We start from the raw sequence: 22,311 nt of genomic DNA, 5'->3' as shown, positions 1-22,311 counted from the left end.
TAGTGGGGAGGGCAGTGATTTCACCTTTCAAGTTGGCTTAGCTAGAGAGAGAGGGCCACATCTGAGCAACAACGAGGCATTCGGGAGGAGGCTCTTAGGCACAATTATAGGGAGGCCTAGCCTCTCCTTTGCAGCAACCATCTTCCCAAGGGTAAAACCTATGGTAGTGGGCTCAACCCATCAAACCGCCAGTCCCCTATGTCTGTGGTCATGTTACCAACCATCGAGGTGGGGTAGGCCAATACCCCTGCATTCTCCACAGGCTCCTCAAGGGGGCACTACATATTTTTTTCCTTGTTTTTCTTTTTTGTTTTTTTTAACTTTCCCTTCTTTTTTTTTTTTTTTTTTTTATCATCATTTTATTGAGATATATTCACATACCACGCAGTCATACAAAACAAATTGTACTTTCGATTGTTTACAGTACCATTACATAGTTGTACATTCATCACCTAAATCAATCCCTGACACCTTCATTAGCACACACACAAAAATAACAAGAATAATAATTAGAGTGAAAAAGAGCAATTGAAGTAAAAAAGAACACTGGGTACCTTTGTCTGTTTGTTTGCTTCCCCTACTTTTCTACACATCCATCCATAAACTAGACAAAGTGGAGTTTGGTCCTTATGGCATTCCCAATCCCACTGTCACCCCTCATAAGCTACATTTTTATACAACTGTCTTCGAGATTCATGGGATCTGGGTTGTAGTTTAATAGTTTCAGGTATCCACCACCAGCTACCCCAATTCTTTAGAACCTAAAAAAGGTTGTCTAAAGTGTGCGTAAGAGTGCCCACCAGAGTGATCTCTCGGCTCGTTTTGGAATCTCTCTGCCACTGAAGCTTATTTCATTTCCTTTCACATCCCCCTTTTGGTCAAGAAGATGTTCTCCATCCCACGATGCCGGGTCTACATTCCTCCCCGGGAGTCATATTCCACGTTGCCAGGGAGATTCACTTCCCTGGGTGTCTGATCCCACGTAGGGGGGAGGGCAGTGATTTCACCTTTCAAGTTGGCTTAGCCAGAGAGAGAGGGCCACATCTGAGCAACAAAGAGGCATTCAGGAGGAGACTCTTAGGCACAAGTACAGGGAGGCCTAGCCTCTCCTTTGCAGCAACCGTCTTCCCAAGGGTAAAACTTATGGTAGAGGGCTCAACCCATCAAACCACCAGTCCCCTATGTCTGTGGTCATGTTAGCAACCATGGAGGTGGGGTAGGCGAATACCCCTGCGTTCTCCACAGACTCCTCAAGGGGGCACTACATCTTTTTTTTTTTTTTTTCCTTGTTTGTCTTTTTTCTTTTTTTTTTTTTTTTTTTTTAACTTTCGTTCTTTTTTCAAATCAACTGTATGAAAAAAAAAAGTTAAAAAGAAAACCAACATACAATGAAAAAACATTTCAAAGAGACCATAGCAAGGGAGTAAGAAAAAGACAACTAACCTAAGATAACTGCTTAACTTCCAACATGTTCCTACTTTACCCCAAGAAAGTTACATAATATAGCAACATTTCAGTGAACTTGTTCCTACTACATCCATCAGAAATTAACAGACCATAGTCATTTCTGGGCATCCCCAGAACGTTAAATAGCTTATCTGTTCTTCTTGGATTATTGTTCCCCCTTCCTTAATTGCTCTCTACTGCTAGTTCCCCTACATTCTACATTATAAACCATTTGTTTTACATTTTTCAAAGTTCACATTAGTGGTAGCATATAATATTTCTCTTTTCGTGCCTGGCTTATTTCGCTCAGCATTATGTCTTCAAGGTTCATCCATGTTGTCATATGTTTCACCAGATCGTTCCTTCTTACTGCCGCGTAGTATTCCATCGTGTGTATATACCACATTTTATTTATCCACTCATCTGTTGAAGGACATTTGGGTTGTTTCCATCTCTTGGCAATTGTGAATAATGCTGCTATGAACATTGGCGTGCAGATATCTGTTCGTGTCACTGCTTTCCGATCTTCCGGGTATATACCGAGAAGTGCAATCGCTGGATCGAATGGTAGCTCTATATCTAGTTTTCTAAGGAACTGCCAGACCGACTTCCAGAGTGGCTGAACCATTATACAGTCCCACCAACAATGAATAAGAGTTCCAATTTCTCCACATCCCCTCCAGCATTTGTAGTTTCCTGTTTGTTTAATGGCAGCCATTCTAACCGGTGTTAGATGGTATCTCATTGTGGTCTTAATTTGCATCTCTCTAATAGCTAGTGAAGCTGAACATTTTTTCATGTGTTTCTTGGCCATTTGTATTTCCTCTTCAGAGAACTGTCTTTTCATATCTTTTGCCCATTTTATAATTGGGCTGTCTGTACTCTTGTCATTGAGTTGTACGGTTTCTTTATATATGCAAGATATCAGTCTTTTTTCAGATACATGGTTTCCAAAAATTTTTTCCCATTGAGTTGGCTGCCTCTTTACCTTTTTGAGAAATTCCTTTGAGGTGCAGAAACTTCTATTTTCTCTTTTGTTGCTTGTGCTTTGGGTGTAAAGTCTAGGAAGTGGCCGCCTAATACAAGGTCTTGAAGATGTTTTCCTACATTATCTTCTAGGAGTTTTATGGTACTTTCTTTTATATTGAGATCTTTGGTCCATTTTGAGTTAATTTTTGTGTAGGGTGTGACATAGGGGTCCTCTTTCATTCTTTTGGATATGGATATCCAACTCTCCCAGCCCCATTTGTTGAAAAGACCATTATGGCTCAGTTCAGTGACTTTGGGGGCCTTATCAAAGATCAGTTGGCCATAGATTTGAGGGTCTATCTGTGAATTCTCAATTTGATTCCATTGATCTATATGTCTATCTTTGTGCCAGTACCATGCTGTTTTGGCAACTGTGGCTTTATAATAAGCTTCAAAGTCAGGGAGTGTAAGTCCTCCCACTTCGTTTTTCTTTTTTAGAGTGTCTTTAGCAATTCGAGGCATCTTCCCCTTCCAAATAAATTTGATAACTAGCTTTTCCAAGTCTGCAAAGTAGGTTGTTGGAATTTTGATTGGGATTGCATTGAATCTGTAGATGAGTTTGGGTAGAATTGACATCTTAATGACATTTAGCCTTCCTATCCATGAACATGGAATATTTTTCCATCTTTTAAGGTCCCCTTCTATTTCTTTTAGTAGAGTTATGTAGTTTTCTTTGTATAGGTCTTTTACATCTTTGGTTAAGTTTATTCCTAGGTACTTGATTTTTTTAGTTGCTATTGAAAATGGTATCCTTTTCTTGAGTGTCTCTTCAGTTTGTTCATTTCTAGCATATAGAAACATTACTGACTTATGTGCATTAATCTTGTATCGCGCTACTTTGCTAAATTTGTTTATTAGCCCTAGTAGCTGTATCGTCGATTTCTCAGGGTTTTCTAGATATAAGATCATATCATCTGCAAACAATGACAGTTTTACTTCTTCTTTTCCAATTTGGATGCCTTTTATTTCTTTGTCTTGCCGGATTGCCCTGGCTAACACTTCCAGCACAATGTTGAATAACAGTGGTGACAGCGGGCATCCTTGTCTTGTTCCTGATCTTAGAGAGAAGGCTTTCAGTCTCTCACCATTGAGTACTATCCTGGCTGTGGGTTTTTCATAGATGCTCTTTATCATATTGAGGAAGTTTCCTTCAATTCCTACCTTTTGAAGTGTTTTTATCAAAAACGGATGTTGGATTTTGTCAAATGCTTTTTCAGCATCTATTGAGATGATCATTTGATTTTTCCCTTTAAAATTTTTAATGTGTTGTAATACATTGATTGATTTTCTTATGTTGAACCATCCTTGCATGCCTGGAATAAACCCCACTTGGTCATGGTGTATGATTTTTTTAATGTGTCTTTGGATTCCATTTGCAAGTATTTTGTTGAGGATTTTTGCATCTATATTCATTAGGGAGATTGGCCGGTAGTTTTCCTTTTTTGTAGCATCTTTGCCTGGTTTTGATATTAGATTGATGTTAGCTTCATAAAATGAGTTAGATAGTGTTCCATTTTCTTCAATGTTTTGAAAAAGTTTGAGTAAGATTGGTGTCAGTTCTTTCTGGAAAGTTTGGTAGAATTCCCCTGTGAAGCCATCTGGCCCTGGGCATTTATTTGTGGGAAGATTTTTGATGACTGATTGGATCTCTTTGCTTGTGATGGGTTGGTTGAGGTCTTCTATTTCTTCTCTGGTCAGTCTAGGTTGTTCATATGTTTCCAGGAAATTGTCCATTTCCTCTACATTATCCAGTTTGTTGCCATACAGTTGTTCATAGTATCCTCGTATAATTTTTTTAATTTCTTCAGGATCTGCAGTTATGTCACCTTTTTCATTCATTATTTTGTTTATATGGGTCTTCTCTCTTTTTGATTTTGTCAGTCTAGCTAGGGGCTTGTCAATCTTGTTGATCTTCTCAAAGAACCAACTTTTGGTGATATTTATCCTCTCTATTGTTTTTTTGTTCTCTATGTCATTTATTTCTGCTTTAATCCTTGTTATTTCTTTTCTTCTGCTTGGTTTAGGATTGGTTTGCTGTTCATTTTCTAGCTTCTTCAGCTGATCCATTAGTTCTTTGATTTTGGCTCTTTCTTCCTTTTTAATATATGCATTTAGTGCTATAAATTTCCCCCTTAGCACTGCTTTTGCTGCATCCCATAGGTTTTGGTATGTTGTGTTCTCATTTTCATTCATCTCTATATATTTAGCAATTTCTCTTGCTATTTCTTCTTCAACCCACTGATTGTTTAGGAGTGCGTTGTTTAACCTCCAGGTATTTGTGAATTTTCTAAGTCTCTGATGGTTATTGACTTCTAATTGTATTCCATTGTGGTCAGAGAATGTGCTTTGAATAATTTCAATCTTTTTAAATTTATTGAGGCTAGTTTTATGTCCCAGCATATGATCCAATCTGGAGAAAGTTCCATGAGCACTAGAAAAGTATGTGTATCCTGGTGATTTGGGATGTAATGTCCTGTATATGTCTGTTAAATCTAATTCATGTATCAGATTGTTTAGGTTTTCAATTTCCTTATTGGTCTTCTGTCTGGTTGATCTATCTATAGGAGAGAGTGATGTGTTGAAGTCTCCCACAATTATTGTGGAAACATCAATTGCTTCCTTTAGTTTTGCCAGTGTTTCTCTCATGTATTTTGTGGCACCTTGATTGGGTGCATAGACATTTACGATTGTTATTTCTTCTTGCTGAATTGCCCCTTTTATTAGTACGTAGTGGCCTTCTTTGTCTCTCAAAACATCCCTGCATTTGAAGTCTATTTTATCTGAGATTAATATTGCTACACCTGCTTTCTTTTGGCTGTAGCTTGCATGAAATATTTTTTCCATCCTTTCACTTTCAGTTTCTTTGTGTCCCTGTGTCTAAGATGAGTCTCTTGTATGCAACATATTGATGGTTCATTTTTTTTGATCCATTCTGCGAATCTATATCTTTTAATTGGGGAGTTTAATCCATTTACATTCAACGTTATAACCGTGAAGGCATTTCTTGAATCAGCCATCTTATCCTTTGGTTTATGTTTGTCATATTTTTCCCCTCTGTCTATTAATATCCTTTATTGTACCCATACCAAATCTCTTTAGTACTGAACCTTTCTCCAAGTCTCTCTGTCCCTTCTTTGTTTCTCTGTCTGTAGGGCTCCCTTGAGTATCTCCAGTAGGGCAGGTCTCTTGTTAGCAAATTCTCTCAGCATTTGTTTGTCTGTGAAAAATTTAAGCTCTCCCTCAAATTTGAAGGAGAGCTTTGCTGGATAAAGTATTCTTGGCTGGAAATTTTTCTCACTCAGAATTTTAAATATATCGTGCCACTGCCTTCTTGCCTCCATGGTGGCTGCTGAGTAGTCACTACTTAGTCTTATGCTGTTTCCTTTGTATGTGGTGAATTGCTTTTCTCTTGCTGCTTTCAGAACTTGCTCCTTCTCTTCCGTGTTTGACAATGTGATCAGAATATGTCTCGGAGTGGGTTTATTTGGATTTATTCTATTTGGAGTTTGCTGAGCATTTATGATTTGTGTATTTATGTTGTTTAGAAGATTTGGGAAGTTTTCCCCAACAATTTCTTTGAATACTCTTCCTAGACCTTTACCCTTTTCTTCCCCTTCTGGAACACCAATGAGTCTTATATTCGGACGTTTTATATTATCTATCATATCCCTGAGGTCCGTTTCGATTTTTTCAATTTTTTTCCCCATTCTTTCTTTTTGCTTTCATTTTCCATTCTGTCATCTTCCAGGTCACTGATTCGTTGTTCATCTTCCTCTAGTCTTGTACTATGAGTGTCCAGGATCTTTTTAATTTGGTCAACAGTTTCTTTAATTTCCATAAGATCATCTGTTTTTTTATTTAGTCTTGCAATGTCTTCTTTATGCTCTTCTAGGGTCTTCTTGATATCCTTTGTATCCCGTACTATGGTCCCATTGTTCATCTTTAGTTCTTTGAGTAGCTGCTCTAGGTGCTGTGTCTCTTCTGATCTTTTGATTTGGGTGCTTGGGTTATCCATATCATCTGGTTTTTTCATATGCTTTATAATTTTCTGTTTTTTTTTTTGGCCTCTTGGCATTTGCTGAAGTTGATCGGGTTCTTTTAGGATTTGTAGACCAATTGAAGTCCTTATCTCTAATTTATCAGATCTACAGCTTCCTGGAGTACACTTTCTCTAACTAACCAGCAGGTGGCGTCCACGAGCCACCTGTTCTCCACAAGCCAGTTCTCCCCTGCTGTGCCTTTGTGGTGAGTGGGGGAATGAGTCTTGTGGGGTCCAATTGGTGTACGAAGCTTGCGTGTGTAGTTGGTGTTGCCCGCCCTGTATATGGGGTGTGTTTCTGGGCAGTCAGGGAGTGGGGGTGGCTCTAACAATCAAATCTCCCTGGTGATCCTGGAGTTTTAAAGCTGCTGCAATAGTCTAATCCTTCAGTTCAGTCCTGCGACAGTTTGTCTCTGCCAGTGACCCACAAGTCCTTGGTATTGGCGTATGGCTCCTGAGATTTGCAAGTGGGCCCCTCTTCCAGGCTGTGCACCCCCTGGTCCTCTGTTGAGGGATGACTGTGCTATGTCACAGGTGAGTGCTGTCCCCCCAGGGCGGTTCTGGGCTTCTGGGCTTTGTAGGGAGGCTCCCAGTCTGCTGAAATGATGGCTGAATGGGGCTTTGTTAATTCACACTGCTCCACCTTCCCAACTCTGGGACAATCAGCTGAGGTTGCAGGGAAGGCTAATGTCCATGCCCACTTTTGTGGTGTGTGCCTGTTATCTGAAGCACTTCAGTCACACTGGGTTGTCTGGGGCAGCTCTGGGCTATGGGGCTGGCGATGGGCAGGAGTGTTTCCTGTCCACCAGGATGATGGCTGTGAGAGGACACCCCCCTTTTCTTGGGAAGTTGTGGTGTTTAGTGAATTTTCTCAGCCACTGGATTATTGGCTTTTGTCTCAGAGCTCTGTTAGTTCTGCTGTTGTCTTGACCTGCCCAAATTGCAAGTCTTTGAAGCTTTCTGTATTGGGCTTCTTAGAGTAATTGTTTTAGAAAAAGAAAAAAGGATTTAAAAAAAAAAGGGGGGGGGCCCTCCTCACAGATCTAATGCGTTATTGAAATGCTAGGAGACAAAGTAATTAGGGCCATTAAGGAAGGGTCCACAGGGCAGAGAGATCAGCTTTTCTTCGGGATTTGCATATGAGCCTCAGGGCCTGAGCTCTGCCCTTCCCCTTTCTATGTTCACCAGAACTCCAAAAATCCTCCACTTTTATTTTGGACTTTTTCATGTTGTTTTTTTCTATGCCTGTTTCCTCTCTGCTGGGCTGGCTGCTCTCAGATTCTCTGGTGTCTGGTCTCAGTCTATCTATGGTTGGAGTTTGGATCAGTAGAATGAGTTTCCGATAAGGGCTGCCACTGCAGTTCTCCCTTCTCCTTCCCGGAGCTGACAGCCCCTCCTCCCACGGGACTGAGCCTGGCAGGGAGGGGTGCGGGTCCCCTGGCCACAAAAACTTACAGATTTCGCTGATCTCAGCTGTTCGACGTTTTCATGAGTGTTGTATGAAGTATGCCCAAAGTCAGATTGCTCTGTGGTATCCAATCCACGCAGTTCCTGGCTTTGTACCTACTTTCCTGGAGGAGTAACTAAAACATACAGCTCACCAGTCCGCCATCTTGCCCTGCCTCCAATAGTAATCCCTGTTTCTTGATTTTGTAACTAGGTGGTGATCAGACAGATTTTCTTGAGCTTCAGCCTTTCTGTCAGGAAGGTCTCCCCAAGGCAAATGCAGTCCATAGGTTCCTCCCTGTCTATTGGGCCTGTGTCTTTTCCTGTGCTTGTGCTTTTTGGTTGTTTTGGGGTTCCCCTGTTTACAGATGTTTGAATGCCCCCTCCATTTCCCAAGAGACAGACCTCCCCCTCATAAATGTTTAAAGCAGGACAGACTTTATCCCATACTGTTCGCCTCTGTAGCTCTTAACACTCCTTTTGTTGTCTCAAGCTATTTTCACCTGAAGGTTATGTTCTAGGAGCAGGGGAGTCATGTCAGAGCCAAGTGTTCTGGTTTGCTAATGCTGCTGGAATGCAAAACACCAGAGATGGATTGGCTTTTATAAAAGGGGGTTTATTTGGTTACACAGTTACAGTCTTAAGGCCATAAACTGTCCAAGGTAACACATCAACAATCGGGTACCTTCACTGGAGGATGGCCAGTTGTGTCCGGAAAACCTCTGTTTGCTGGGAAGGCACGTGGTTGGCGTCTCCTCCAAAGTTCTGGTTCCAAAGTGGCTTTCTCCCAGGACATTTCTCTCTAGGCTGCAGTTCCTCAAAAATGTCACTCTCAGTTGCACTTGGGGTATTTGTCCTCTCAGCTTCTCCAGAGCAAGAGTCTGCTTTCAACGGCTGTTTTCAAACTGTCTCTCATCTGCAGCTCTTGTGCTTTCTTCAAAGTGTCCCTCTTGGCTGTAGCTCCTCCTCAAAACATCACTCACAGCTGCACCGAGTTCCCTCTGCCTGTCAGCTCATTTATATGGCTCCACTGATCAAGGCCCAGCCTGAATGGGCGGGACAGCACCTCCATGGAAATATCTAATCCGAGTTATCACCTACAGTTGGGTGGGGCACATCTCCATGGAAACACTCAAAGAATTTCAATCTAATCAACAATAAAATGTCTGCCCCACAAGATTGCATCAAAGATAATGGCGTTCGGGGGACATAATACATTCAAACCAGCACACCAAGTTTCCCAATTCAGTTTTTCCCAGCCAAAACAGGGCCGTGTCTTTCTCTAAGCCAACTCTGCAAATAAACTCACTACCCTCCCCACTACATGGAACATTACTCCCAGGGGTGTAAGTCTCCCTGGCAACGAGGGACAGAACTCCCAGGGAGGAGTCTGGGCCTCACAGTGTGGGATTGAGAATGCCGTCTTGACCAAAAGGGGGGAGAAGAAATGAAACAAAATAACGCTTCGGTGACTGAAAGATCTCAAATGGAGTCAGAAAGTCAATCTGGACGTTATTCTTATGCATTATATAGATAGTCCTTTTTAATTTCTAGTGTATTAGAATAGCTAGAAGGAAATACCTGAATCTATTGAAGAGTAATCCAGAAGACTTGGTTCTTGATGATAATTGTATAATTGTGTAGGTTTTATTGTGTGACCGTGTGATAGTGAAAACCTGGTGACTGACACTCCCTTTAATCAGTGTATAGGCAGATGAGTAATAAAATAATGACAAAAATATATAAATAATAGAGGGGGTAAGGGATCTGGGATGATTTGGGTGTTCTTTCTTACTGCTTTTTTATATTTTTTCCTTTATTTCAGAGTAATGAAAATGTTTGAAAATTGATTGTGGCAGTGAACACAGCTATACAATGATACTGTGAGCCATTGATTGTATACTTTGGATAGATTATATGGTGTATATCTCAATAAAAATTGCATTTAAAAAAAAAGATACCTTAGGGTAGTAATGCAGATTATATAAGGAGAAGGGAAAAAAAAGAAAAAACAGGGCCAGGGACCCAGGAATGCATGCAGACCGGCTCCAGTGTGCCTGGGGAAGGGTCAGGAAGGGCACCAAGAGTTTATTTCATGGCTCTCAAAAGCTGAGCTTTCTTTACCTGCCCAGCATATGCAGCCCTTGAACTGACTGTCCCCTGCAGCTCTTAGGAAGTGTAGCGTCTTTAAGTCTCCTTTGCCATGACTTTTATCCAAGGCAGGTCGGAACAATGGCTCCTCTCCGAGCTGGACCCCAGTGATCAGAAGTCACTAATCAAACACCATGATCAGCATTCAGCCATGCCCACTCCCAGCCTTGGGGAAGAGGATTTTTATGTTCCTTTCTGTCACCCCTTGGCAGCCTGCCATGAGAGTGGGCATGGGCACCCAGTAACCACAGCACAGAGAGAGCAATTTACTGGTGTTTACCATAATTTACAAGCATTTTCCTCCCTGTTTTACTGGCCTCGAGTTTCAGAGTATTTTTTTCAGACAGTTCTTGTCTGTTTAATAGTTGTGTTGGAAGTGCTGAATCTTAGCGCTCCCTCCTCCACCATCTTTCCACAGTCCTTCTCTCTTTTGCATTTATTTTTCAATTTTTATGCAGAAAAATTCTAAGTTTCAACAAATGTATAGACCTCTGTAACCACAACCACAGTCAAGATACGGAATAATTTGGTTATTACTGAAAAGAAAAAGAAATTCCCCCACAATGCCACTTGGTATTGTAACTCTCCTCCCATCCCTAATCCCTGGCAACCACTGATCTGTTATAGGTAATCTTGCCCTTTCCAGAATGTCATATAAATCGAATCGTATAGTATGTAGACTTTGAGTTTGGTTTCTGTCGCTTAGCATAGTGCGTTTGAGAGTTATCCATGTTGTATTAATTGTTTGCTCTTTTTGATTGCTGGGTAATATTCCATGGTACAGATATACAATGGTTTGTTTATCCATTAACCACTTGAAATATGAAATAAAGTTGAAATAATGAATAAAGTTGCTATTACCATTCATGTACAGGTTTTTGTTTTTATTTCTCTTGGGTCAATACCCAACAGTGAGATTGCAGGGTCAGTGTTTGTTGTGCATTTAATTTTATAGGAAACTGCCAAACTGTTTTCCAAAGTGACTCTACCATTTTGCATTCTTACCATAAATATATGAAAGTTCCAATTTTTCCACTTCCTCACTAGTATTAATATTGTTACTTTTCTCCAACATTTTTTCTAAATAATATTTTTGTTTTATATTTTTCATATACTCTATGATCAGTTTTGAGTTAATTTTTGCATTAAGGTATGAGACTTAATTCAAGGTTCATTTTTTTGCTTATGGATGTCCACTTTTCTAGCACCATTTGTTGAAAAGTCTCTCCTTCATCCATTGTCACCTTTGTCAGAGTTAGTTGGGCTTATATATGTGTGGGTCTGTTTGGGAATTTTCTATTCTGTTCTGTTGATCTATGTGTCTATCCCTTCTCTGGTACTATACTGTCTCATTACTCTAGCTATATAGTAAGCCTTAATATCAGGTAGATTCCTCTCACTTTAGTCTTGTTTTTCAACATAGTTTTAGCTACCCTAGGACCTGTTCCCTTTTGTATAAATTTTAGAATCAGCTTTTTTATATCTTGCTGAGATTTTGATGGAGGTAGTGTTGGATTTTTAAATCAGTTTAGGGAGAGTTGACTTCTTAACAATACTGAGTATTCTGTTCCATTACACAGACTATATGTTCTCTTTTTTTAAGGTCATCTTTGGTGTTTTTTAATCAGTGTTTTATAGTTTTTACCATACATATTATGTATATATTTTGTTAAATTTGTAGTTTAAATTTATCATCTTGCTGCTGTTGTAAATGATATTTTTTATTTCTTGTTACAGTCTTTCAGTGGTCGTATATAAGAATATAATTGATTTTTGTATATTTATCTTGTATCCGGAGATCTTGCCAGAGTCATTTGTTAGTTCTAAGTACTTTTTTATAGACCTCATGGAATTTTCTATGTAGATACTATCTCATCTGTGATAGAAGCAGTTTTATTTCTTCCTTTCGAATTTGTATGTCTTTTATGTCTTTTTTTTTTTTTTCCTTCGTTATTGCACAGGGTAGGACTTCTGGTATGATATTGAACAAGAGACGTGAGAGCAGACATCCTTGCCTTATTCCCAGTTTCAGAGTGAAAGCATTAAGTCTTCAGCCATTAAGTATGATGCTAACTATAGATTTTTTATAGATACCATTGTTAAGTTTCTTGTGAAGAAAGTTTCCTTCTGTTACTAGTTTACTGAGACTTTATGATGAATGTATGTTGAATTTTGTCAAACGCTTTTTCTGTATCTGTTGAGATAATCATGTAAATTGTCTTCTTTGGTCAGTTTGTATGGTGAATTACATTAATTGATTTCTAAATGTCAAAACAGCCTTAATTCCTGGGATAATGTCCACCTGTTCATGATGTATTATCCTTTTTATGTGTTACTGGATTCATTTTGCTTATATTTTGTTGAGGATTTTTGCATCTTTGTTTATGAGGGGTACTGTTTTCTAGTTTTCTTGTAATGTCTAATTTTGGCACCATGTAATTAATGCTGGCCTCATAAAATGAGGCCTTGCCCAGAATATAGTCTATTATAGTGAATGCTCTATGTGCTTTTTGAAAAGTATGTGTGTTCTGCTGTTGTTGTCTGCATTTTTCTTCAAATGTCAATTAAAACAACTTGGTTGATAATGTTGTTTGGGTCGTCTGTATTCTTGTAAATTTCCTATTCACTTATTCTGTCAACAGGTAGAGAAGTGTTGATATCTAATATAATTGTCATTTGTCTATTTCTCCTTTGGTTCTATCCATTTTTACTTCATGTATTTTAGAACTCGATTGGTTGGTGCCTACACATTTAAGATTAAGATATCATCTAGATAAATTGACCCTTTTATCAGTGTGCAGTGCCCTCTTTATTCTTTGTAGTTCTCCTTGTTTTAAGGTCTTCCTTGTCTGATGTAAATATAGACATTGTAGCTTTCTTTTGATGAGTGTTGCATGGTGTGCCGGTTTGAATATATTATGTCCCCCAGAAAAGCTGTATTCTTTAATGCAGTCTTTTGGGGCAGACTGGTTAGTCTGTTGATGAGGGTGGAACCTCTAATTGAATTCTTTCCATGGAGGTGTGAATCCTCCTGATTCAGGTGAGTTTTAATTAGATCACTGGAGTCCTTTAAAGGGAGCTCACACAGCAGAGAAGACAAAATGCCCCAAGAGAAGAGACATTTTGGAGGTGGCTGTTGAAGTTGACACTTGGAGATGCAGACAGAGGGATGTTTAGAGATGCTAGCCCAGAGTTTGCCCCGGAGAAGCTAAGAGAGGACTCCCAGACACTTAGAAAAAAATGTCCTGGGAGAAAGAAGCAAGGATACAGAGATGCTGAGAGAGAGGAGCTAAGACAAATGCCTAGAAACATTAGCAAATCGGAACAGTTTTGATACCAGAGTAGTGGTGTGCTGCTGAGTTTGCAAATACCAAATATGTTGGAATAGCTTTTTAAATGGATAAGGGAAAGATTCTGGAAGAATTGTGAGGAGCTTGATAGAAAAGGCCTGGAATGCTTTGAAGAGACTGTTGGTAGAAATATGGACTTTAAAGATACTTCCAATGAGGCCTTACACAGAAATGTTGAATGCGTCCTTGCAAGCTGGAAAAGAAGTGATCCCTGTTTTAAAGTGGAGAGAATTTACAAAATTGAGTCCTGGTGTTAGATGGAAGGCAGAATTTGAAAGCAGTGAATTGGGATACTTAGGTGAAGTGATTTTGAAACTAAATGTGGAAAATGCAGCTTGGCTTCTCCTTGCAGCTTATATTAAAATGCAAGAGGAAAGAGATAAGCTGAGAACTGAACTCTTGGGTACAAAGAAACCAGAAATTGATGGTCTGGAAAACTGTGGGCTTCCAGAAAGTGAAACCTCAGAGGCTACAGCCCCATGTGAAGATGTAACAAAACCTGGAACCAGCCAGCCATTCAGTACAAGGCAAGTTTTTAATCCTAACAAGGGTATTATTCATTTCCAAGTGACTGTGGCTACCTTTGCACAAAATGGCAAGAGAAAAGATAGGGGAAAAAAAAATAATGGAGATTCGCAACATACCTACTCTTCAGACAGCGGGACCCCTTTTCCTGGTTTCTGTGATGATAGCCAAGAGTCTTCTCTTGGAGTTTTAGTTGCTTGCACCACTGTCACCTTGGCAATGCAGCTGCAGAGTTAGAGCTGCCTTCAAGGTAAAGCCAAAAGAGAAAAGAAAGAGCAGGGAAAAAAAACAGCTCAGGTATTTCCCCCCACATACTCTCCAGCCCTCAGGGACTTTTTCTCAGTTTTAAAGCTAGAAATGAGGTTTTCTCCCAGCAGTTTTGCTTACTATGCCTACTTCACAGTTGTGCATTTTGCTCCCCACCCCCAAAACAAAGCCAAGAGATAAAGGAGTGAAAAACCGAGCTGTGAAATGCATTTGCATTACAGGTCATTAGTCACATCCTCAGTCCACCTCCTATTGTTTAATTTTTAGAGTCCTTAGGTAAGTTTCTTTCTAAAATTCTGTCTAGATATTTTTGTTCTAATCAGTTAGAGTGCAGTGGCTTACTCCACCTTGGCCAATAAAGAAGTAAAATGGGTTACTTACTAATATTTCTGATTTTCAAGCTCAGAGTGTCCCATCTTGGACAATCCATTATGTAGTTACACAACTATATAATTTTGTGAATCTAGGGTTATGGTGACCCAACACTCCAGACTTTCTGATATAGAAATCTCAGGCAGATTTTACATATCCTTTCCCTTTTGTAAGACTTTGTATCTTCTTTTAAGCTTTGCAAATTATGTTTCCCTTAGTGGTAGGCCAACACAAATAGTATATCATTTAGAGCTCTGGAGTTGGTTATTGCTCTTACAGAGCTGAATTATGTTCCACTGATATTGTAAGGGAAAGAAACCCAACTAAATAACACTAATTAGGAAAATTAATTGTTGTTGTGGGATTTCCTTCCAGGCACTTTTATATCTCCAGTTAATTCTGAGTGCAGCAGAATTTTAAATTGTCACCTAACCTGAACAGGAATTTTCTCTCATGTTAAAGTATTTATATGACAAAAAGGAATCCCATGTTGGCCTTCATGAAGCTAACAAATAAATAGGAGCTTAAGTCAGGTAAGAAAGAATAGTTTTGCTGTCAAGGGATTTGCTACTTGAGTTCTTATTTATCTGTTTCTCCACTGAGTGGTACTCAAGGCATACAGTGTTGAATGGTTTAATTAATTAGAATATAAACTTTTTCCAAAAAGCAGAAGGCAAAAATGTGCTTCCCATCCCCACCACAAGTGATCTCCTTCTCTTAATTTTCTTCCTTTTATAATTCCTTTCTGTGGAAATCATTATCTGGGTGAATAGCAATTTCTTAAATTTTAAATCAAAATATTATAACAAAATTTTTTTCCATCGTGAGTTATAAGCAGTTAAGTATTACTGTTTTAGTGCTATTGAGTAATACATTTTTAAAAACATCCAAGGGCTACACTGACTCTTCAGTTAAGTTTCTGTTTTCTTCAAATATATTTATAGAGCATAGTCTGAAAGTCAAGGTTAGGAAAGCCAATGAATTTTCTGTTCAAATGGAAATTTACTGCTCATGAAAGATACCGATTTAACAACCCCAGTGGTCAAAGTCTTCATCTTATAAATAGGTTTATTGTGTCCCACAACAGTGTAGGCATACAATCCAGTCTACGTGCTCTTTCTTTCCTCTCAATATGTTTCGGCTTTGTTTAGTGATTGAAGGATATGACTCTTCATAAATCATTCAGTAACTTAGTGACTTGTTTTTCTCACTTTTGGATTAAAGGTGATATAGTCTCAAGGAAAAGGAATTTTATCCTCCTTTTGTTCTTACCAGGTTCTTCCATATTCCTATACCCTTTTGCATTAGATTTATCTAGTTTTCTTTATTGTCCCTTTTTCTTCCACTGGTTTGGAATTTATATGTTCTGTTTCTATTATTTTAATGTTTACCTCATAGTTTTTACATGAGTCCCTTTCACCGAGTCTAAAATTAAACGTCTTTCCCCTCCTTAGAATACAAGGTCTTTAGAAATTTCTGCCTTAATTTTTACTTACTCCCTTCAGTTTTATCTTTACTGTTGTCTAGTCTTTTTGCTTCCCACTTTCTTTTCCACCCTACATATTTTTGTCCTGACTATTTTACACTGTAAGTGCTTTAGATACCCACATAGTCACTTTTTTTTCTTCATTAAAATTGAAGCATCATAAAATATATCTGGTTGTCACTAGGTACTTCAATACTGTCCTATATCTGGCATGTGAAATTACTTCAGTAGACAGTTTTGCCCCCACTGTGTTTCCAGCCTTGATAAGGAGGAAAAGAAAATCCCTGCCATTGAGGTAGTCTGTACTTTATAAATATATGTATCTTTATGAGTACAGCATTTGGTGGGCCTAATATCTTATCAATTACAAACCAGAATTTTAGTTTGATTAAAAAAATGTTAGTGCATTAAAGGACATCTTCAAGAAAGTAAAAAAAAACCCTACAGAATGAGACAAAATAGTTGCAAATCACATACCAGGTAACGATTTAATATTCAGAATATAAAAAGAACTCCTACAGCTCAAAAACAAAATGACAAACAACTCAATTTAAAAATGAGCGAAGGTGTATTCATGGTTTGCAGTGGATGGAGGTGGCCTAAGGGTTCATCAGTTTATGAACAGAATGGTGAACTATGGTGTAGCATACAATAGAATATTGATTGGTTGCAAGAAGGAATGAAGTTGTAAGGCATGCAACTAGGTGAATGGACCTTGAGGACAGCATTTTGAGTGAAATAAGCCTGAAACGAAAAGACAAACATTATAGCAACTCATTAATATGGCCTAACTGTAATGTGCAAACTCTGAGAATTGAATCTTAGATCACATGTTATCAGGGGAAGGCTTATTGTAAAGGTCCCTAGATTGTAAGCTCTTACAGCAGTCACATCTATTCCTGAGTTGTAATGGTTATCTCTGAATTTTGAGATGCTGAGCTCTTTGTGTATAACCTGGTCAGTCTCTGGAACTTCGGGTATCTCTCTGACACCTGAGACTCAGAGCTAGAGTTCGGCAGCTAAGAATGTCAGTACCCCATACAGAAGCTGTTTAAAAACCTGAAAAAGAGTTCAGACTTCAATTAGAGATATAAGTGAAGTGAGTCTGGTTAGGACTAAGGCAAACCAGACTATATAGGCTAAAGGACAATATTGACTGTGTTTTAAAACTTCAACTTCTGTGTAGACCAAAGGAAGATATGTTTATTTGGTACAAAATCTATATTTTATGTAGCACACTATCTAATTTAACTTGTATGGTCAGTTTATTCAAACACCATAATTGCATGGAACTTTGGATAGGGAATGAAATCCTGTTGGTTTGTACAGGTTAGTGTAACACCCCTATACATCCCAAAGTAATTTGGACAGAGAATCAAAATGTATTTATAGAGCCCCCCTGAGGGACTGGGGGAAAATGTGGAAATATTAAACTTTCCCACCTGGGGAATTACTGATATTCACACAAGCATTGGGGACTACCAATTTAGAAGGTTGAGCCCTCAATCTTGGGGCTTGCTGTTATGAAGCTTTTTATTGCAAGGGAAAGGCTAAGCCTACTTATAATTGTGCCTAAGAGTCTCCCCGTGAGAACCTCTTTTGTTGCTCAGATGTGGCCTCTCTCTAAGCCCACTTGGCAGGTAAGCTCATTGCCCTCTCCCCTACTTGGGACATGCCAGAGGTGTAAATCTCCCTGGCAATGTGGGACATGACTCCTGGGGATGAGCCTGGACCTGGCATCATGGGATTGAGAATTCCTTCTTGATCAAAAAGGGGAAGTGAATGAAACAAAGTTTCAGTGATTGAGAGATTTCAAATGGAGTCGAGAGGTCATTCTGGAGGTTATTCTTATGTGTTATATAGATATCCCTTTGTAGTTTTTAGTGTTGGAATAGCTGGAAGGAAATACCTGAGACTATAGAACTGCAACCCAGTAGCCTTGATTCTTGAAGACAATTGTATAACTGTATAGCTTACACGGTGTGACCTTGTGATTGTGAAAACCTTGGCTCACCCTCCCTTTATCCAGTGTATGGACAGATGAGTAGAAAAATGGGAACAAAAAGTAAATGAATTATAGGCGGGATGGAGGGACAGGATGTTGTGGGTGTTCTTTTTTACGTGTATTTTTATTCTTATTTTTATAGTTTTGGAGTAATGAAAATTCAAAAATTGTGGTGATGAATACACAACTATATGATGGTACTGTGAACAGTTGTACACTTTGGATGATTGTGTGGTATGTGAATGTATCTCAATAAAACTGAATTTCTTTAAAAAATGAGCAAAGAACTTAAACAGCCATTTCTCCAAAAAAGCACATGAAAAGATGCTCGACATTAACTACTGGGGGAATGCAAACCAGAACCACAGTGAGAAGCCACTTCTACCCAGTGGAATGACTATTATTAAAAATAAAAAATAAGCATTAGTGAAGATGGGGGAAATTGGAAGCTTTGTGCATTGTTGGTGGGAATGTAAAGTGGTGCAGCCACTGTGGAAAATAGTTTGGTGGTTCCTGAAAAAGTTAAAGACAGAATTACCATATGACCTAGCAGTTCCATTCCTAGCACTCTTAGGTATATATCCCAAAGAATTGAAAGCAGGGATTTAAACTGATACTTGTACACCCGTGTTCATAGCAGCATTGTTCACAATAGCCAAAGGAAGAAAAGGCAGGTCTTACACATGGATTATATCATTCAATTCTTGAGCAATCCTGTAAAATAGGTACTACTATTATCCTAATTCTGCACTAAGGATACTAGAATTTAGAGAGGCATCTAACATTTTTTGCTGTTTATTTGAAATCTTACTATTAATGCTAAGATAAGATTGAAACATTTTCTTTCTTTTTCGTCTCTCAGAAGAAGTTGAGATGGCTTCTGTATTAAAAATGGAAAACCAAACTAATTTGCTGTAGTTCATTCTGGGATTTAATAGGCCTAATGGATTTATAGTTGCTAAAAGCCTGGAGATCAATCCTTACAGAGCCCTGAACAAATTTCTGATATAAAGTAGCTTGTCAAGCAATTCTGTATCATTTCTCTGTAGGTTATGGAGGGGCTTTTCAAGACTGCGACAATGATGGTTCTTTCAAATTGTTCTGAAGATATTGAACTCTGTCACAAATTCATAGCTCCTGGCCAAAAGGTAATTAGTTTTGTGAGTAAAGCAGAATACATCTACTTTTTAAATATATTAATTATTTATAATGATTATAATTATAATTAATAATTGCTCTTTTTTCTTTTTTCTCACCAAGGACAGATTAGAACATATGCTAAAAAACAACTTTTTAATGTAAGTGGATATTATGCTTTCACTGAACTTTGTTCATACTTTTAATTATATTTATCATACTGTATTGTAATTTTTTGTTTATATATCTGCTTACCACATCCCCCAGACTTGAGGCAAGACCATGTTTCATATATTTATATGGCCTTTTTATCTGGTTCATCATTAGTAATCACTGTTTTATGAGTAAATAAATATTTAAATCTTAGCAAGGTAAGCAAACATAGTGATTATTAACTATATAACCACAATTCAAATTAGTACTAACTTTAGTAATCAAAATTTGGCTTGATTTAAAAAAATTTTTTGTAAATACACATATGTAGTATCTGCCCCTCAGCTTTTCTCTTTTACAATCTTCTTTTTCTTCTTTACCTGCACTTGCTAAAATCTAATATCTTCATCATGTTTTTTAACCTCTGTTTTTAAACATAAAGACCTGTGTTTTAAGTATAACACATACATTATTGTTTCATTTCCACATTAATCCTGTTTGAGTAGTACTTGATACTAGACTGTTGTTTATTTTACCAACTCTGTCAATCAGGTCGTCCCTTTACACAGTTTATTATAGAACAAACATTTGATATGGATAAAGCATAATAAACAATCTCTTTTTATATAGTGCAAACAATTTAAATAAAACTAAGTATTCAGGGTACTTATAATGTATTCAGAAAGTAAGTTTGATATTCAGAAGAACAGAATATTGTTCCTGATCATAAGTTGGTGCCATGCTTCACTTGCTATCTTTAGGTTTAGGAAGCTTTTGTTCTTAGAAGACTAAAGAGTTCAACCTATCCTTGAAGAGAGGAATAAGAAAAACTTAGTAAACTAAACTTGGATAAGAATTTCAGGTATCTGAGGTAGGTACAAGTTCAGAAGTGATGAGGCAATGAGTCTGAATAAGTAGTAAGGCAACAGGAATTGCTTTAGGAACGGAGATAGTCAGGGGTCCTGTTTGGAGACTCGAAGGGGAGTGAAGTACAAGTGAAGGCTTTTCAGGGTTTTTTCTTTCACTTTAATGTTTATTGACCATTCATTATGTGCCAGGATTGTTCTACAATTTTAACGTTATCTCAGAGTAGTGAACAAAGCTGATAAAATTCCCTGTCTTCATCAAGCTTATATTCTGGTAGAGGTGATAGACAAAAAACATAAATAATAAACATATGGTCTATGAGAATGATAAGTACTTAAAAACCAAAGCACAGAAAGAAAGTATGAAGGAATGAGGAGATGGAAATTTTACACAGTGTGATCAGGGAAGATCTCACTGAGGTGATTTGTGAGTAAAGATTTAAAGTGAAAGAACTACCTATATGGATATGGGAGGGGAAAATTGTCCAAGCAATGCAAACAGCAAATACAAAGGCCCTGAGATTGGAACATGCCTGGCATTTTGAAGTAATAGTGAGTGAATAAGGAAAGAGAATAATAAAAAATAAAGGTCAGAAAGGAGGGAGGAGATGGGAAAATCATGTGGGGCCTTGTGGGTCACTATGAGAAGTTTGGATTTTTTATTTGAGTGAGATGGGGAAACCACTGAAGTGTTCTGAGCAGAAGGCTGACATGTTGTGGCTTGGGTTTAACAAGATCACTCTGGTTGCTTATTGAGAACAGGTTGTAGTGGGACAAGAATGGGAGCAGAAAACCAATTTAGGAGGCTATTACAGTAGTTTAGATGAGAGTTGATGGTGGTTTGGACCAAGATAATGGCCATGAAGGTAGAGAGAAGTTGTCCTATTCTGAAATTTTTTTTAAAGATAGAGCAAATAGAATTTGCTCAGTGTGAGAAAGAGAGATGAGTCAAGGGTGACTCGAAGGCTTTTGTCTTGTACAACTGGAAAAATGGAGTTGCCATTAACTGAGATTGGGAAGGCTGTAAGAATAGCAGCATTGTTTTGGGGGAGAGGTGGGAGGGAGAGCAGATGGATGTCAGGAGTGCAGACATGTTAAGACTGAGGTTCTTTCCAGAATCCAGTTGTGGTTGCTGGATAGGCAATTGAATATACAGGCCTGGGGTTTACAGGAGAGTTCTGGACATGAGCATATTAATAAAAGTAGTAATTAAGTAGATAAGGAATAAACTGATTTGGGTCTCCTAGAGAATCTGTGCTGGTGACACAGAAGATTGTAGTTATCTAACTCCAGTCTAATGAATAAGATTCAAGATGGTAAAAATAATATCCACCATTTATTGAGCATTTACTGTATGCCAGACAGGGATAAACTTTACATATATTAGTAGTTCATTTTATCTTTATAACAACTCTGTGAGTAGTTAGTATTCCATACATATTAGCCATTCATTTATTTTTTTCAACACATATTTATTGACTACCTACTATGAGTTAGGCACCTTGCTAATCAGTAGTGAAAGTAAGATATAGATTATTTCTTTTATGGAGTTTGATTAATAGTAAATTTATTAACTTAATTAATAGTAACCAGCGCAGGGAGTGTTTACAAAGAAGTTTCTCAGCTTTAGCCTTGGCTTTTGGTATGGAGAAACAAAGTTGTTTGAAGTCACAGCCTACCCTTTAATCAGTCTAGAGTTTGAATTTATATTTCCTGTGTGGTCTATGAATCCTCAAGTCAGGAAATTAAAATAAAAAGTTGCCTTGGGTTGGTGATAACCCTGAGGTACCATTAGAAGCAAATACAAAATCAATCTTAAAGTTTACATCTTCAACCCAAGTGTCACAGTATTCTCCAAAATAAACCCTGCTGAAGATAAGCTCACAGTCCAAACTCTGAAACACACAAGGAAGCAACCTACCATATATGAGAACAGCAGACACAACAGACAGCATAATTAGACCCCCAAGAGGTTCAAATAGTGATAGTAGGGACACTAGAATGATAAAATAATATCTTCAAATTGTTGTCAGTTTAGA

The 22,311-nt window shown here is 38.2% G+C and overlaps 1 protein-coding gene across 3 annotated transcripts in view; it reads left to right on the top strand.

The window, feature by feature from the left end:
- The window catches only part of NARS2 (asparaginyl-tRNA synthetase 2, mitochondrial), a 218,106-nt gene that overhangs the window by 157,128 nt on the left and 38,667 nt on the right, over positions 1–22,311 (top strand). For all 3 annotated transcript variants that reach the window (XM_037840846.1, XM_037840844.1, XM_037840845.1), the window contains 2 exons: positions 19,166–19,264; positions 19,377–19,414. In XM_037840846.1, coding sequence (XP_037696774.1) covers positions 19,166–19,264; positions 19,377–19,414 — 137 coding nt within the window. The remainder of the gene's footprint in view (positions 1–19,165; positions 19,265–19,376; positions 19,415–22,311) is intronic.

This window comes from Choloepus didactylus, chromosome 6 (assembly GCF_015220235.1).
Source record: "Choloepus didactylus isolate mChoDid1 chromosome 6, mChoDid1.pri, whole genome shotgun sequence".
Taxonomy (NCBI): Eukaryota; Metazoa; Chordata; class Mammalia; order Pilosa; family Megalonychidae; genus Choloepus; species Choloepus didactylus.
The sequence above is the reverse complement of the archived record's forward strand: the minus strand, read 5'-3'. Positions and strand labels throughout refer to the sequence as shown.